This window comes from Manis javanica, chromosome 3 (assembly GCF_040802235.1).
Source record: "Manis javanica isolate MJ-LG chromosome 3, MJ_LKY, whole genome shotgun sequence".
Classification (NCBI taxonomy): Eukaryota; Metazoa; Chordata; class Mammalia; order Pholidota; family Manidae; genus Manis; species Manis javanica.
Window position 1 is genome coordinate 50,252,932 of NC_133158.1, and position 12,628 is coordinate 50,265,559.

The 12,628-nt window shown below is 43.8% G+C and overlaps 1 protein-coding gene across 1 annotated transcript; it reads left to right on the top strand.

The window, feature by feature from the left end:
- On the top strand, positions 1 to 8,692 carry ATP5PO (ATP synthase peripheral stalk subunit OSCP). Its single transcript, XM_017680754.3, has 7 exons — positions 1 to 121; positions 1,337 to 1,387; positions 2,191 to 2,301; positions 4,673 to 4,802; positions 5,824 to 5,936; positions 8,136 to 8,222; positions 8,511 to 8,692. Exons 1-7 carry the CDS (start codon positions 86 to 88, stop codon positions 8,622 to 8,624), a joined length of 642 nt encoding a protein of 213 aa, XP_017536243.1. The 5' UTR covers positions 1 to 85; the 3' UTR covers positions 8,625 to 8,692.
- The last annotated feature ends 3,936 nt before the right edge of the window (positions 8,693 to 12,628 follow it).

Below are 12,628 nucleotides of genomic sequence, written 5' to 3' on the forward strand. Positions count from 1 at the left end.
GGGCCTGGCGGCTACGCCGACGCACGCTTGCGCCCTCGCGTCTTTGTCTCCAGCCCAGGTTTGACCTACAGGCGCCCAGGAAAAGATGGCCGTCTGCGCGGTGTCCGGGCTCTCCCGGCAGGTGAGAGAACGACGGCCCTGAAAGCCCGCGGGAGGATCCCTCCTGGGTTGACCTGTACCAGACCCCTAAGCGCCGCGCTGTGAGGCCACAGCTGGGGAACCGTGGCCGCCTGTCGGGTTCTTGGGGTCCGGAGAGTAGTGGTTACGCAAGAGGACTAGGGCGGCCCGCCTCTGCCTCCGGACGCCGGGGGGCAGTGGGCACGGGGCCGCGCTTGCCTGACCTTGGCGTCATACGAGCACAGCCCCGGGAAGAAGCTGCCTTGACGGGCAGGGAGAGGGAGCCGGGCTTCCCTGGACTCCGAGGAAACAACGTGGCCCACCCCAAGTCATCTTGCTTAGTCGTTTGGGTCAAACCTGTCAGGTCACCAACCGTGCTAAGGTGCTAAGGGTCTTTTGTAAAACATATTTCACATTTTTATAAAGAAAATGGCACAGAGAGGTAAAGTGACTCATCCTTGGGTGCTCAGCCAGTAAGTGGTAGAGCTGAGATTCAGAGTCACTCAGATGATGAAGTTGGAAAGATCATTCGTGCTCTTGATGCTACATAGCCACACGATGCTTTACATAGCATAATACCGTACAGCTTACATAAGTGCTAAAAAGTCTTTTAATCCCCACAGCCAGTTTGGGTATAGTATACTCCAGAGCTGGAATTACTGAAGGTGACCCGTGCCCTTGCAGGTGCTTTTTAAACTATGGAATCCAACTCTGTCCCTTGATTAGATACCATCTCCCAGAACTAGGGCCTGTTCTCACGTCAGACTGTTCAGTATTCAAAGGATTGATCCTCATTTTCAGGTAGGATTTGGAGTCCAGGTACATCTCTTAGATGACTGGAATCCTCCCAATTCTTATTAAAATCCTGCATGAGGGGGGAAATATAAATGCCAAAATTAAAAAAAAAATTTTTTTGAAACATGTATTTCATCAAAATTAGTGTTTTCTCTCTCATACTTGTGTGCTAGCGTCAGCCAGTTCCTAGCAAACTAAGAAGTTAGTGGCAAGGCAATTTCCCAAGCAACTTGGGATGATTCTCAGTGGGGAAATTTACTCCTGAGTAATAAAGAGCAGCTTACCCTCATGTAATCTGTGTGATGATACAAAGAGACATAAGAAACCAATCCTTTAAAAATCATACTTAAACTTTTTTTGTATTGGTTTAAATGAAGAAAACTCTCAGGTAATCTTGTTTGATCTATTTTCCTTTTTTTTAAAGGTGCGATGCTTCAGTACATCTGTGGTCAGGCCATTTGCCAAGCTTGTGAGGGTATGTCAGCTTAACTCTTTTGTCATTGCAAAGCAGACAAGAGCGTGTGAGTCAAACAGCAGTACAGGGAGGGCATGAACTTTTGTAGAGTTACTACCCAAACCTTTATGCATGGTCTTAGAGCGGGACTGGAACTAAATCTTTCTCATTCACAGCCTGAGCTTTTTCACTAAAACCGTGCAGTACCACTAAGCATATATAGTTGTACATTGATGGTGGTGTGTAGAAAAAAAAGCCTATAGTTGATTGAGAAAAAAAACTCAAGCATCAGGCACTTAGTAAATTGCTAAAGGGCTCCATTAAATTGAACCTTGATGGGAAGGCTCTGTGAGGGACATTTATATTGTTACTATGAAATGTATAAAGGTATACTTGTGTGTTTCATTAGCATGTGTTTTACTGGCTCTGACATTTTCAAAACTGCCTTCTATCAGTGTTAAAAATCTACCATACTTAGAACCAAATAGTTACAGAGTTAAAGGGAAGCATAAGCTTGTCTCAAAATTAACATAACTGAATTATAGCGATGGCTGAAAGGGGCTTTAGACACCATGTTCCCTAAGTCCCTCATTTTAAGATAAGGAACGGGAAGCACAAAGATGGAGTGACCTGGCCAAAGAAACATCCCTAATTTGTATGAGAATTGCCATTCAGGATAATTCTTTGGTGACACATTTAAATTGTTATGTGCTGGAAAAGATGTATTTTTAAAATTGTAAGTATTTAATTCTGCTATTGACAGTATAATATTGTCTTAACTGATTCTCTTTTTCTTCTCCTCCCCTACCTCACTCTTTTTAAAGCCACCTGTTCAGATATATGGCATTGAAGGTCGCTATGCCACTGCTCTTTATTCTGCGGCATCTAAACAGAATAAACTGGAACAAGTAGAAAAGGAATTGTTGAGAGTAGCAGTAAGTCATCTTTCTTTACTTAAAAGTTCCCACTGTGTATTTTTTCCTTTAGTTATGTGATTGTGCATCTCTAAAAAGGTGGTATATCCTAAGAGTGAAAGAACTACAAAGAAAAAGCCTGTTTACTGTACTAATGCTGATAGTAATAATACTGGGTATTTAATTCTGAACTCATCGTATGATAGGTGCGTATTCAAATAAGCATATTTATACTAGGAACCAAGACTTTGGTCTAAGAAGAAATAGAAATAGAAAATACAAGGTGGTAATTTAAGAAAATGTGCCATTTCAAAAGAGTATTAAAAAGTCATCTTTGAACATCTATGCTTATATTCTAAATATTTCCAAAATAGTCTTTAGAATACATTATGGTTTTGTGTTACTAGAAATTTATATCCCCTGTGAGGCCTTTCCTTGGTTTTAATTTTTATATTACTCCCACGATAAAAGGGGGAAATGAGCAGATGCATGCTGGGAACAGAATCAGTACATTAGTAATTATAATAGAATTGATTGGTGGTAGAGAACTGACGTAGACCATGAGGCTACAGGGGAAAGTTTATTTTTACTATTCTTTTTTTTAAACACAAGAAGACTCTAATTGAATTGAATAAATAAAAGCCTACAGTGTAACTTAAATAGAAGAAATATCCACTATAACATTCACTGAATTTTCTACTTAAGTTCCTGTGTATTTTGTTGCTTCCCCTTCTCTTATTTTCTAGTTTGTTGTCTCTGACAATAAGTTCTTCATTAAAAGAGAGGAGAACACAATCTAGTATATACTCTCTCCAGAGAAAATTTAGCTCTTTTTGTTTGTTTGTTTTTAAGATTTCTTACTTTTAATCCACTTACTTCTAAAGATTTTTTTTTTTAATCTCAACATTAGGAGAAAAAGAAACCCTCATGGGCTAGTCATATAGAATAATACTTGGCAATTTTGTTCATTTTCATGCTTTTGGCCTAACAGACAATGTTAGTTCTGTATTCTTTCCTTTTAGCTCTGCCTTGACCAGTGACCTCTGCAGAATGCTTACAGCCTTAGTTGGTGTGATCAGCCATATTGATCCTCACAGAGCCACTCCGATCTCACAGTTACTGTTGGGGGCACTTGGGGGAGGGGGAGCTAGAGCAGACAGGCTCACACATGGGCATTGGAGGGCGTGGTGATTATTGCCCACTGCTTGTCACTTAGGCCCATTTTCCACCTGAACAGTGATGTTCACAGTGGAGAGAATGAGGTGGGTTGAGGAATGTAGAATAAGGTGGGCTAAAACCTGGAAGTCACGTAAGCACATGGAGACATAAAAAGGAGGCAGTTTCCTCAAGACTCTTTAAAATGGAAGTCAGTGATTTCTTGGCACTGAGAGGACAGTATGATGCTGCTCAGGTGTCGCTAACTGCCCATTGGATAATGCGGCAGACACAGATAAGCAGCGTGAAAACTGCATAATGCAAACTCCAGAATGATTTTAATTTGTATAAGCCAGGAATTCTTATGGAAAAATGTTTCTTTGGGGCCACTCAAGTTGAAGTTTTAGCATTAGATGGCACTCTAGAACAAGTAGCCTGGATCAGAGGCTGATTCTGGCCAGGAGCTGGGAAGGAGCTGCAGGGTAACTGAAAGGCTGACGGACATACATACCTGAACGATGCCCGGTGGGAACTGCCGTGGGTCGTTAGCACTCTGGCCTGATACTAAAGGGAGCAAGGTGCTGGCAGCTGTACTTGGTCACTGAAAACAGACGTTTCTAAATTAACACAGTGGAGACAAAGTGGTGTCTGTCATCATTGCACTCCCATTTTTTGACCACTCTCTGTCCCAGACTGATCGAGGCTGCTCTGGAAACACCAGAGGTCTCTCACTGGTCTGGGCTGGTTCCCGGAGCGCCGTAAGTCAGGATCAGTCTGAGATGCACAGGCCCCCTCCAAGGGAATGTCAAGGAAGCTGCCTTTGCAGTCTGAGCACTTTATAGGTCTGCACAAGAGTGTTGGCATCAGTAGCATCCTCTCAATATGTGAAAAACTAGAATATTACCCATTTTAAATACATAAATAGTACCCATATAAAATACACAGCAAATTGAATTTTTTGGCTTCCCAGTTTCTTTATAATCTCTTGAAAAGCAAAAGTAAGCTCAGGAAATGTCATAAAGTATTTCTAAATTTTTCAAGAAATAATGTATCCTGTATCAAGTCATTGGTATGGTATATTCTTAAAGGCAGAAAATCTTTGATTGCAAACTTATCTTCATATGTGCTTTGAGTCTAATTAATGGAATACATGATTCATAATAAAGTATGTTTATAGCTGCTAGGATCATTTATTTATGCTCTAAAAGTTTAAGAAATTATTTTGTGGTACTTTTAGCAAATCTTGAAGGAACCTAAAATGGCTGTTTCCGTTATGAATCCCTACGTAAAGCGTTCCATTAAAGTGAAAAGCCTAAATGACATGACAGCAAAAGAGAAGTTTTCGCCCCTCACGTCCAACCTGATCAGTAAGTAGTAGGGCTTTTTCACTGAAGTCTGAAAATTTTACTGCTAGAAATGCAGTCTATGGACCAGGAGCATCAGCTCCACGTGCCTTTGGCAATGGAGAACTTCTGGGCTCAGCCCAGCCTGCCCCATCAGAATGTGCATAGTACCCAGCTCCCCAAGCAGATTGTTTGCACATTGAAGTTTGAGAAGCACTGTTTAAAGGATGTTAAGATGTAAGCATGTCCAATTGCATAGATACTAGCTTCTGCCCTTGGAAGAGACTGGTAGGAGTCATGCTTAGACAGTAGGTTGTACTCAGCAGCTGTACCTCTGTCCTAGTTGCATCCCTTGGTTCACAGGATTGCTTTCCAAATCGTGGTCAACTCAGCATAGAAATTCCAAAGAAAGTGTGTTCATGCCATCATCTTTGAATGTAGACAGTATGTTAATTTGGGGATTGTAGCCAAATGCTGGAATCCAACATGAAAATCAGATGGCCAGCTGTGATTAAGAAATCTGTTGCAGATCTGTAGGGACCACAACGCCCCACTTAGCTAATATAAGTGCTTGTCAATGCAGTCTTTTTTTTTTCCCCCTCGCAGGGTCTGGGGAGGGCAGTGGTGGGTGGTAGTGGGCACATGGGGAAAGGTATGGGGGAGGCAGTCGGGGGCGCTCCATGCCTCTGCCCCCCACTCCTCACTCCTGCCCACCACCAGGTGGGCCCCTGGGGCTGCAGTTCTGCACGACACCTCGCCTCAGCTGGCACCCAGCAGCCGACTTAGAACTGGTGCAGACCAGGGGAATCTTAGTAACAAATAAGCTCCACAAATAACATACACCTTTTGTTACTTGTGTGTGGAGCTTATTTGTTTATTTGTTATTAAATAACAAGTTGCATCTTCTCTGTTCACATTCTTAAATGACTCTGAGTATAGTATTTTAAGGCCACAAACCTAAGTTTGCTTTTCAACTGAATATAGTAACTCCTGAGGAACCCATTGAAGTGAGTTTTGTGTTACTGAAATACCTTCACTTTCCCAGACCTGCTTGCAGAAAATGGTCGCTTGACCAACACCCCTGGAGTCATCTCTGCCTTTTCTACCATGATGAGTGTCCACCGTGGAGAAGTGCCTTGCACAGTTACCACTGCCTCTGTAAGTGACAGGGTGTTGGCTGCCACATTGCCTTGATGTCCCATGCATCATTTGCAAAAGAAAGAAAAAAAAACAGGCTAAAAGCCATAAATTGGAAAAGGTGACTCGTCACTTGGGAGGTTTGCTTCATCCTTACACCAGCTTCTGTGAGCATCCACTCTGGAGGGGCCAGCGTGTGTCTTACTAATGCTTCCTGAACCAGTGACTAGGCTTTAGGGTAAAATGTAGACCAGGTTAAAATGTGTGAGGAAATAGGGGCTTATGTTCTGTTATAGGTTAGAGTTATTTGTAAACACCGTATTAAGTAGTTTACTGAAACTAGAGTTTCTAATCTTTTGTGGTAGTGAATGGGAAAGGGCAGGGCAGAGAGGCCCTTTAATATTGTTGACTTGCTAAAGTGTTCAGTAATAACAGCCACCACTTTCTGAAGCCTACTGTATGCTGGGTGCTTTATAACTTATTATTTATTTAATATCAGATTCTGTGTGAAGTAGATGTATAATTATCCTTATTTTACAGATGAGGAAACTGAAGCAAGGGAAATAAAATCCCCTACCCTTGGTCACAAAAGTGGAACCAGGATTCAAGTACAGACCACTCTCAGAAGTCCTTAAGCTATACTGCCTCCCCAGAATTAGTGTTATGATCTTAAATACGTATTTTCTTTCTACTGTAGTTCTGTTGACAGGAGGACAGTCTGTGGAGCTTATTAGTAGAGCATGACATATGTAGCACCTCTCCTCACTTACAGGAATATTTCTAGTGTTTAAAAGATAGACTAACTCTCCAAAAGCGCACAGTTCCAGAGACATTTGAGCACCCAGTGTGTATCTGCACATTTCTAGTTGGTGCCACCAGAGCACGTGACAGAATCATCACGGCCCATTGTGACTGCACAGGTTCTGGACAGTGCAGCTCAGAGGAGGCTTCACCAGCCTCCAGCCACACTGTCCCCTTGACCAAGCACTGGCACAGGTCATTCTCCAGTCATTACAATGACATGATTTTTTAAAGGGCTGTTATTTTTGTAAAAGCTTTTTAGAACCCACTGTCACTAATGCTTTTGATGTTGAAATTCCTTAAGTTTCTGCTGTTTTAAAAAAATTATACCTTGATTAGTGACTAAGGGCACAGACTTTAGAGAGAAACTGATTTCAGATGTTGGCATTAGACTTGGCTTGCTGGTAGGACCTTACTTGAGCTTCTTCACTAATCTGAACCTCTCGGTTCTCCCATATGTGCAAGGGTGTAACTGCTGGCCTCCCGGGGTTGTCCAGATGTCAGGAGGTGGCGGGTGCAGAGTGCCTCACACACGCATGCCTGGCGCTCAGTATGGGTCCAAATGGAAGGTGTGCGTGCACTTCAGCGTTCTCTCACCTCAGAGTCTCAGCAAATAATGTTTTAGTTGAATGTTGATCAGACTTTTGTCCCCACCACCCCCAAAAGCTATTGTTAGAGCTTTATGAAGATGGATCATTGTTTTTGCTAGCTTTGGACTCCTGATGAAGGTGTGGGGAAGGAGGCGGGATTTCTGACAGGCAAAGGCCTCTTCTTCCGCAACCTTTTCATTCTCACCCCACCAGGAATAAGAACTGGGGCAAGAGGAGGGGACAGTCCGGACATGGGGATGCTTGCTCTGCCTGAGTAGGTCACTGAGCTGCACTGACCGCAGGAGCCCCAGCTGCCCAGGCCCCTCAGGTTCAGGGAATGCAGTGGCCATGCCGAGGCGTCTAGTAACCATGGATCTGAAAGATTACAGAATCAGATTAATCTGCAGCTTTTCATCCAAGCGAATAATAGACCCAAGCTATGCTCACCGGAGCTGCACAGAGAGGAGGCCTGTCATCAGGCCTTACCAGCTTCAGGGTTTTCCCCCTGACTCATGTCCAAATCCTACTGCTGCAGGTAGCGGAGCAGAGACAGGGAGGGAGTGGCATTTATAGGCAGTACAGAAACTACCCAGGGTGAGCTGCGCAGGTATTCCTGTGGGGCAGGCCCCTTGTAGCCGCCCTGCGCGTGAGCATAGGTAACTGGCTGTTGCAGTGCAGCCCCGGGCTGGCTCCTCGTATACTCACGGCCGCAGGGATTCCCAAGACCTGTCTGGGTGATGTGTGCCAGAGGTGTTTTCCCTTGCCTTTTACCATGGAAAGTTTCTGTTCTGCTTTATGTCAATTTAAAGGATGTTATGTCCTTTTTTAGACTTTGGATGAAACCACTCTCTCTGAGTTAAAGACAGTCCTGAAGAGCTTCTTAAGTAAAGGCCAAGTACTGAAAGTAGAAGTTAAGGTAAGTTTTTGATTACGTGTGGTATGTTTCCTCAGGTTATTGGACACTTAAAATGTCTATTAAATGAGAAAAATTAGATCTGACATATACTAATTTGTCAATACTAGAAATTTTTTATCTTCCATTTAAATGGTTACTGGTGCTATTCAGTTTGACTTCTGCGTTTTTCTAGATTTAATTACAACTCCTTACATGTACATAGCAGTAGACTTTTCAGAGTACTTTTCCATCTTTCCATTTGATTAGTGTCAATGTGTTCTTACATTTTCAACCCGTTCTGTTTCCTAGATTGATCCGTCGATCATGGGTGGGATGATTGTCCGCATTGGAGAGAAATATGTTGATATGTCTGCAAAGACCAAGATTCAGAAGCTCAGCAGGGCTTTGCGAGAGGTTTTCTGAAAAAGCTGATTTTCTGTCAGGGGAAATTCTTAAACTTGGAGCAACAATAAAATGTTTCCTGAACAGGACATACTATTTTATATTTTCTTTAAAATAGAAATACAAGGAGCCTTATTTTTGTATCTTTCAATCAGAATCCCCCCGATTAAAAGGTTGACATGCCCTTAATTGGAAAATATAGTTTGTGTATTCTTAGGAATTTATGAAACCTGTGGCCATTAGGAAAAGTAGTGAACATTTATGAGGCCTCATTTTATTCCAGGCACTGTTAAGTACTTGAGGTATGTCACCTCATTTCCTTGGCCTCTGAGCCCAGCACCTTGGAGGAGCTGAGCCTACCAGTGGAGTTAAGACGCCAGCAAACCAGGCCAATTGGCCTCTGGGATTTCCGACTGTCAGTGCCCATTTCTAGTCAGATGTAATGAAAGTGGTTCTCCGATCCCCAGAACCCACACTGGTCAGACACTGGCAGCTGCTCCATGCTTTGGTGCTTCACACTTTTACACCTGCTGCAGTACGTGGAGTGATCCCTATTGCCGTGCCTTTAAGCCTCAGTGTCAGCCAAGCGTATGGGTCTGCTTACAGTACTTAGAACGGAGCCAGTTTGTGCTCATCTGATTATTCTAATAAGTACTTAACTCCTGTGCATTTTGACCTATTCTTAGCCCAAAATGATTTGTCTTAGAGCCCTGCCCTTTATATTACCTTATTAAATGTAGAGGCTGTAATGTTCTCTAAAGTTTTTAGAGAGAGTCTGGCCAAAAATGTGTCTTCATCTTCTAGAAAATCTAGAAGAAAGCAATTAATCTGCTAACAAGCACGTACTCCCTAAACCCCACCGGGGCAGAGATGCAGATGAGAGCTGTGATCTTAGGAAGAGAAGGCAGCAAATAAGATTCTCAACCATCCCTGTGAATATCCTCTGAACCGAGAGTTGGCCAGGAATTTCAGCCCAGGACAGGAACTCAGGTTTTCTCCACCCCTGGAAGCTGCTCTTCCAGGGGAAGCTACACTGATTGCTAGAAGTCACAGCTCTAGTTGAACTTAACAGTTCTCTAAAGCTTTCCAGCCCACATGCAGACTGGGGGCAACAAATGGGAGCAGTCCTTTTTCCAGGTCAGGACTGGACACAAAGAAAAGAAACTCTTGGCTTCCTCTAAAACTGCCTCGAGATTCCTTAGTAACCTCGTATGTGTGTGGCTATTGTACTTAGAAGTTGTTCAAGTATGTCCTGACAGGACCAGCCTTTACAGCCACAAAATTCAACAAATGTGGAGTACATATGGGCCAGGCATTGCAATCTTATGTCCATACCACCAGAAAATTCCATAAGGGCATGTGACCCTACCATTTACGATGATTCTTACGATGTAGACTTAGGCTGCTCTGCTCTCTGGGACAATCGGTGGTTGGTTAAAAAGCATCTTGGAGCCATCCAGAGGGTGGACATGCAATCCTGCTCTGCCCTTTCCAACTTGGGAAGCACCCCAATTTCTACAAACCTTGGTTGCCTCCCCTGTAAATGGAAGCAATGGTGCCCATGTCGAGTATCTGCAAGAATGAAGTCAGATTACTAAGACCTTAGTACAGGGCCTCAACAGATGCTAAGGTGTCAGTAAATATTGATTGCCGGCTTGATGGCCTCTAGTCAGCCATTGGACCCCAAGGACTGATTACGCACAGCACCTGACGGTAACCACATAAGTTCGTCTAGTGGTGCCCACCGAGATCATGTGTGCAGGGCTCATTCAAACTCCTGGTCCTGATAGGGGTTGTGATGACTCGTGCTCCACCAGTCCTGCCCTCAATCCTGACATAACACCCATTGCTTGTAGGATGCGCTGCAACTTTTGAGGCCATTTCATGTACCTTCTTAAGCTTGATAACAACCTTGTAGTACAGGTGGCACAGACATCACCCCACTTTACAAATGAGAGGTTGAGGAGCCCTAGAGATTTGCTCAGTGTCACATGCTTGCTCAGCTGATGGGTCAGGTCCCAGAGCCCAAGTCTTTGCCCCAAGTTTGTGCTGTTCTCCATGTCACTGAGGGGTCCACTGAGCACCCCTGGCACGCGGCCTCCCCATCAGTGGAGCCAACAGGCAAAGCTAATCTCAGGCAAGGGCCGGTGCCCCTTCCCACTGTGTCCGTAAGATGCTCCCGATTCACTTGTACCCAGGTCAGTTCTATCCTATATTTTCTCTCCTGTTAGCCTTCTAGAGAAAATAGGGTTCCCCAGACAACAGGTGTCTTGTGCCCGCCCATTGCTTGGTCACCCTCCACAAGAGATTGGACAGCAAACTGATTCCCTTCCCAAAGCTACGCAGGTGGGCAGAAGCAGGATGACAGCAGCTGGGAAGGCCTGCACGACGGCCACTCCCTGCACCCTAGTTTGGGGACCAGCGTGCCTCCATCTGGCATGACATTACCCTCCTGGCTGTTGCACTTGGCTGAAACTGGCTTCCTCCCAGCAAGCCAGCGACACAACCACCTACCTTGACAGCTGAGAGACTCCACTGGGGGCCTCCTGGTACTTCCGCGGGAGCCAGGTGTGCCCAGACTACTGCCAGGCCACAACATAAGTCCCTTAGTTCAGCAGGGCAGAGGGCCACCCAGCTAGAGACTGTTTCCTAACCTCCCTTGTGGTACCTGACCTCAGAATTAAGTTCCAGCAGATGAAAGGAGAGGAACTGAAGCATGGGCATGCCCAGACTGACTGTACAAGGACCTGACATGTAAATCCCAGTTTTAGATCCCCTTTCCCTCTGGCTGATGCAGCAAGATGGTGGGAGCGGAGTCATCGCCCTCCACGGTAAAAGCCAAGTCATTTCAGGGGCAGAGCCACCCTGCCAGGCCTGACCTCAGCCTCTGGGCTGTCAGCAAGAGGGAGAAGTACCGCTCTCGCTGAAGCCACGCGATGCAGGCCGCTAAGTGTCAGCAGCTGAATCTGCCCTGAGAAGTGCTCCCATCCCCCTCCTCCCTGCTTTAACTGCATTGAGGCCCACGTGCACCAAACGGCATCACGCACATGGTAAAATCACTGTAAAGCCACAAGCTGGTAAGACGTGTGACAGCTGATGGAAAATACACCTTCGGAAAAACCCTCTTGCTGGAATACTGCTCAAGTCCTTCACAGTCAAGCTTAACAACTTCCTGATGATTAGGCACATGGGAATGGAGGAGGTGATGAAATGCTTCAAACATGCCCCATGTGGTCACCAGACATCAACCCAGACACTGAACAGTGACATTCTTCACAGCACCTTTTTACCACAGTGAGTATGTTAAAGCATCCTAAACAAGTAACCATTCAGGATTGTTTAAATAGGATACCTTCAGACAGTGGGATACCAAGCAGTGCTTAAAAATCAAGTTGTGGAAGAATATATATATATGATTTAAAAGAAAGCAATCAAACAAAACATGAGATGATCTATACAAATTATAAAATGCTTCAAGACATATTAGCTATGGTCCATGAGCATCTGAAATGCACACACACACACAGAAAATACAGGATAAGGAGCATCAAAATGTGACCATTTGGTTTTGTGTGGAAGAGTGTTAGTTGATTTTATTTCCTTTTTATTTCTCTGTGCCTGCTGAATTTTCTGCATTAACAAGTATTCTTTAATTAGAAGAAAAACAATAAATATTCTATATTTCCTTGATTATGCTACTAAACTGGGTTAAATAGGTTTTCTATTCAGCACGTTTTGTATCAGTGACTGTCAAATCTCACAGAGAACTAGTTGTAGTTTGGAAAAGTAACTTATTATTTTCTTTGTTTTTAATATTTAACTTATTTTTTAGGCTTCAAAAACCAACCAAGAAAGCTTTTTATGTTTATCAAAAATGGGACCTAATGGCTTTAAAAAGGTAGCGATATATACTGCCTTAGGGTCAACTTTTTAAAAATGTACTGTAACAATTCAACTAGTGTACCAACCAGAGATTTTAAAGGACTTGCTTGGATTCAGATACATCAATAATGAAATAGGGAGGA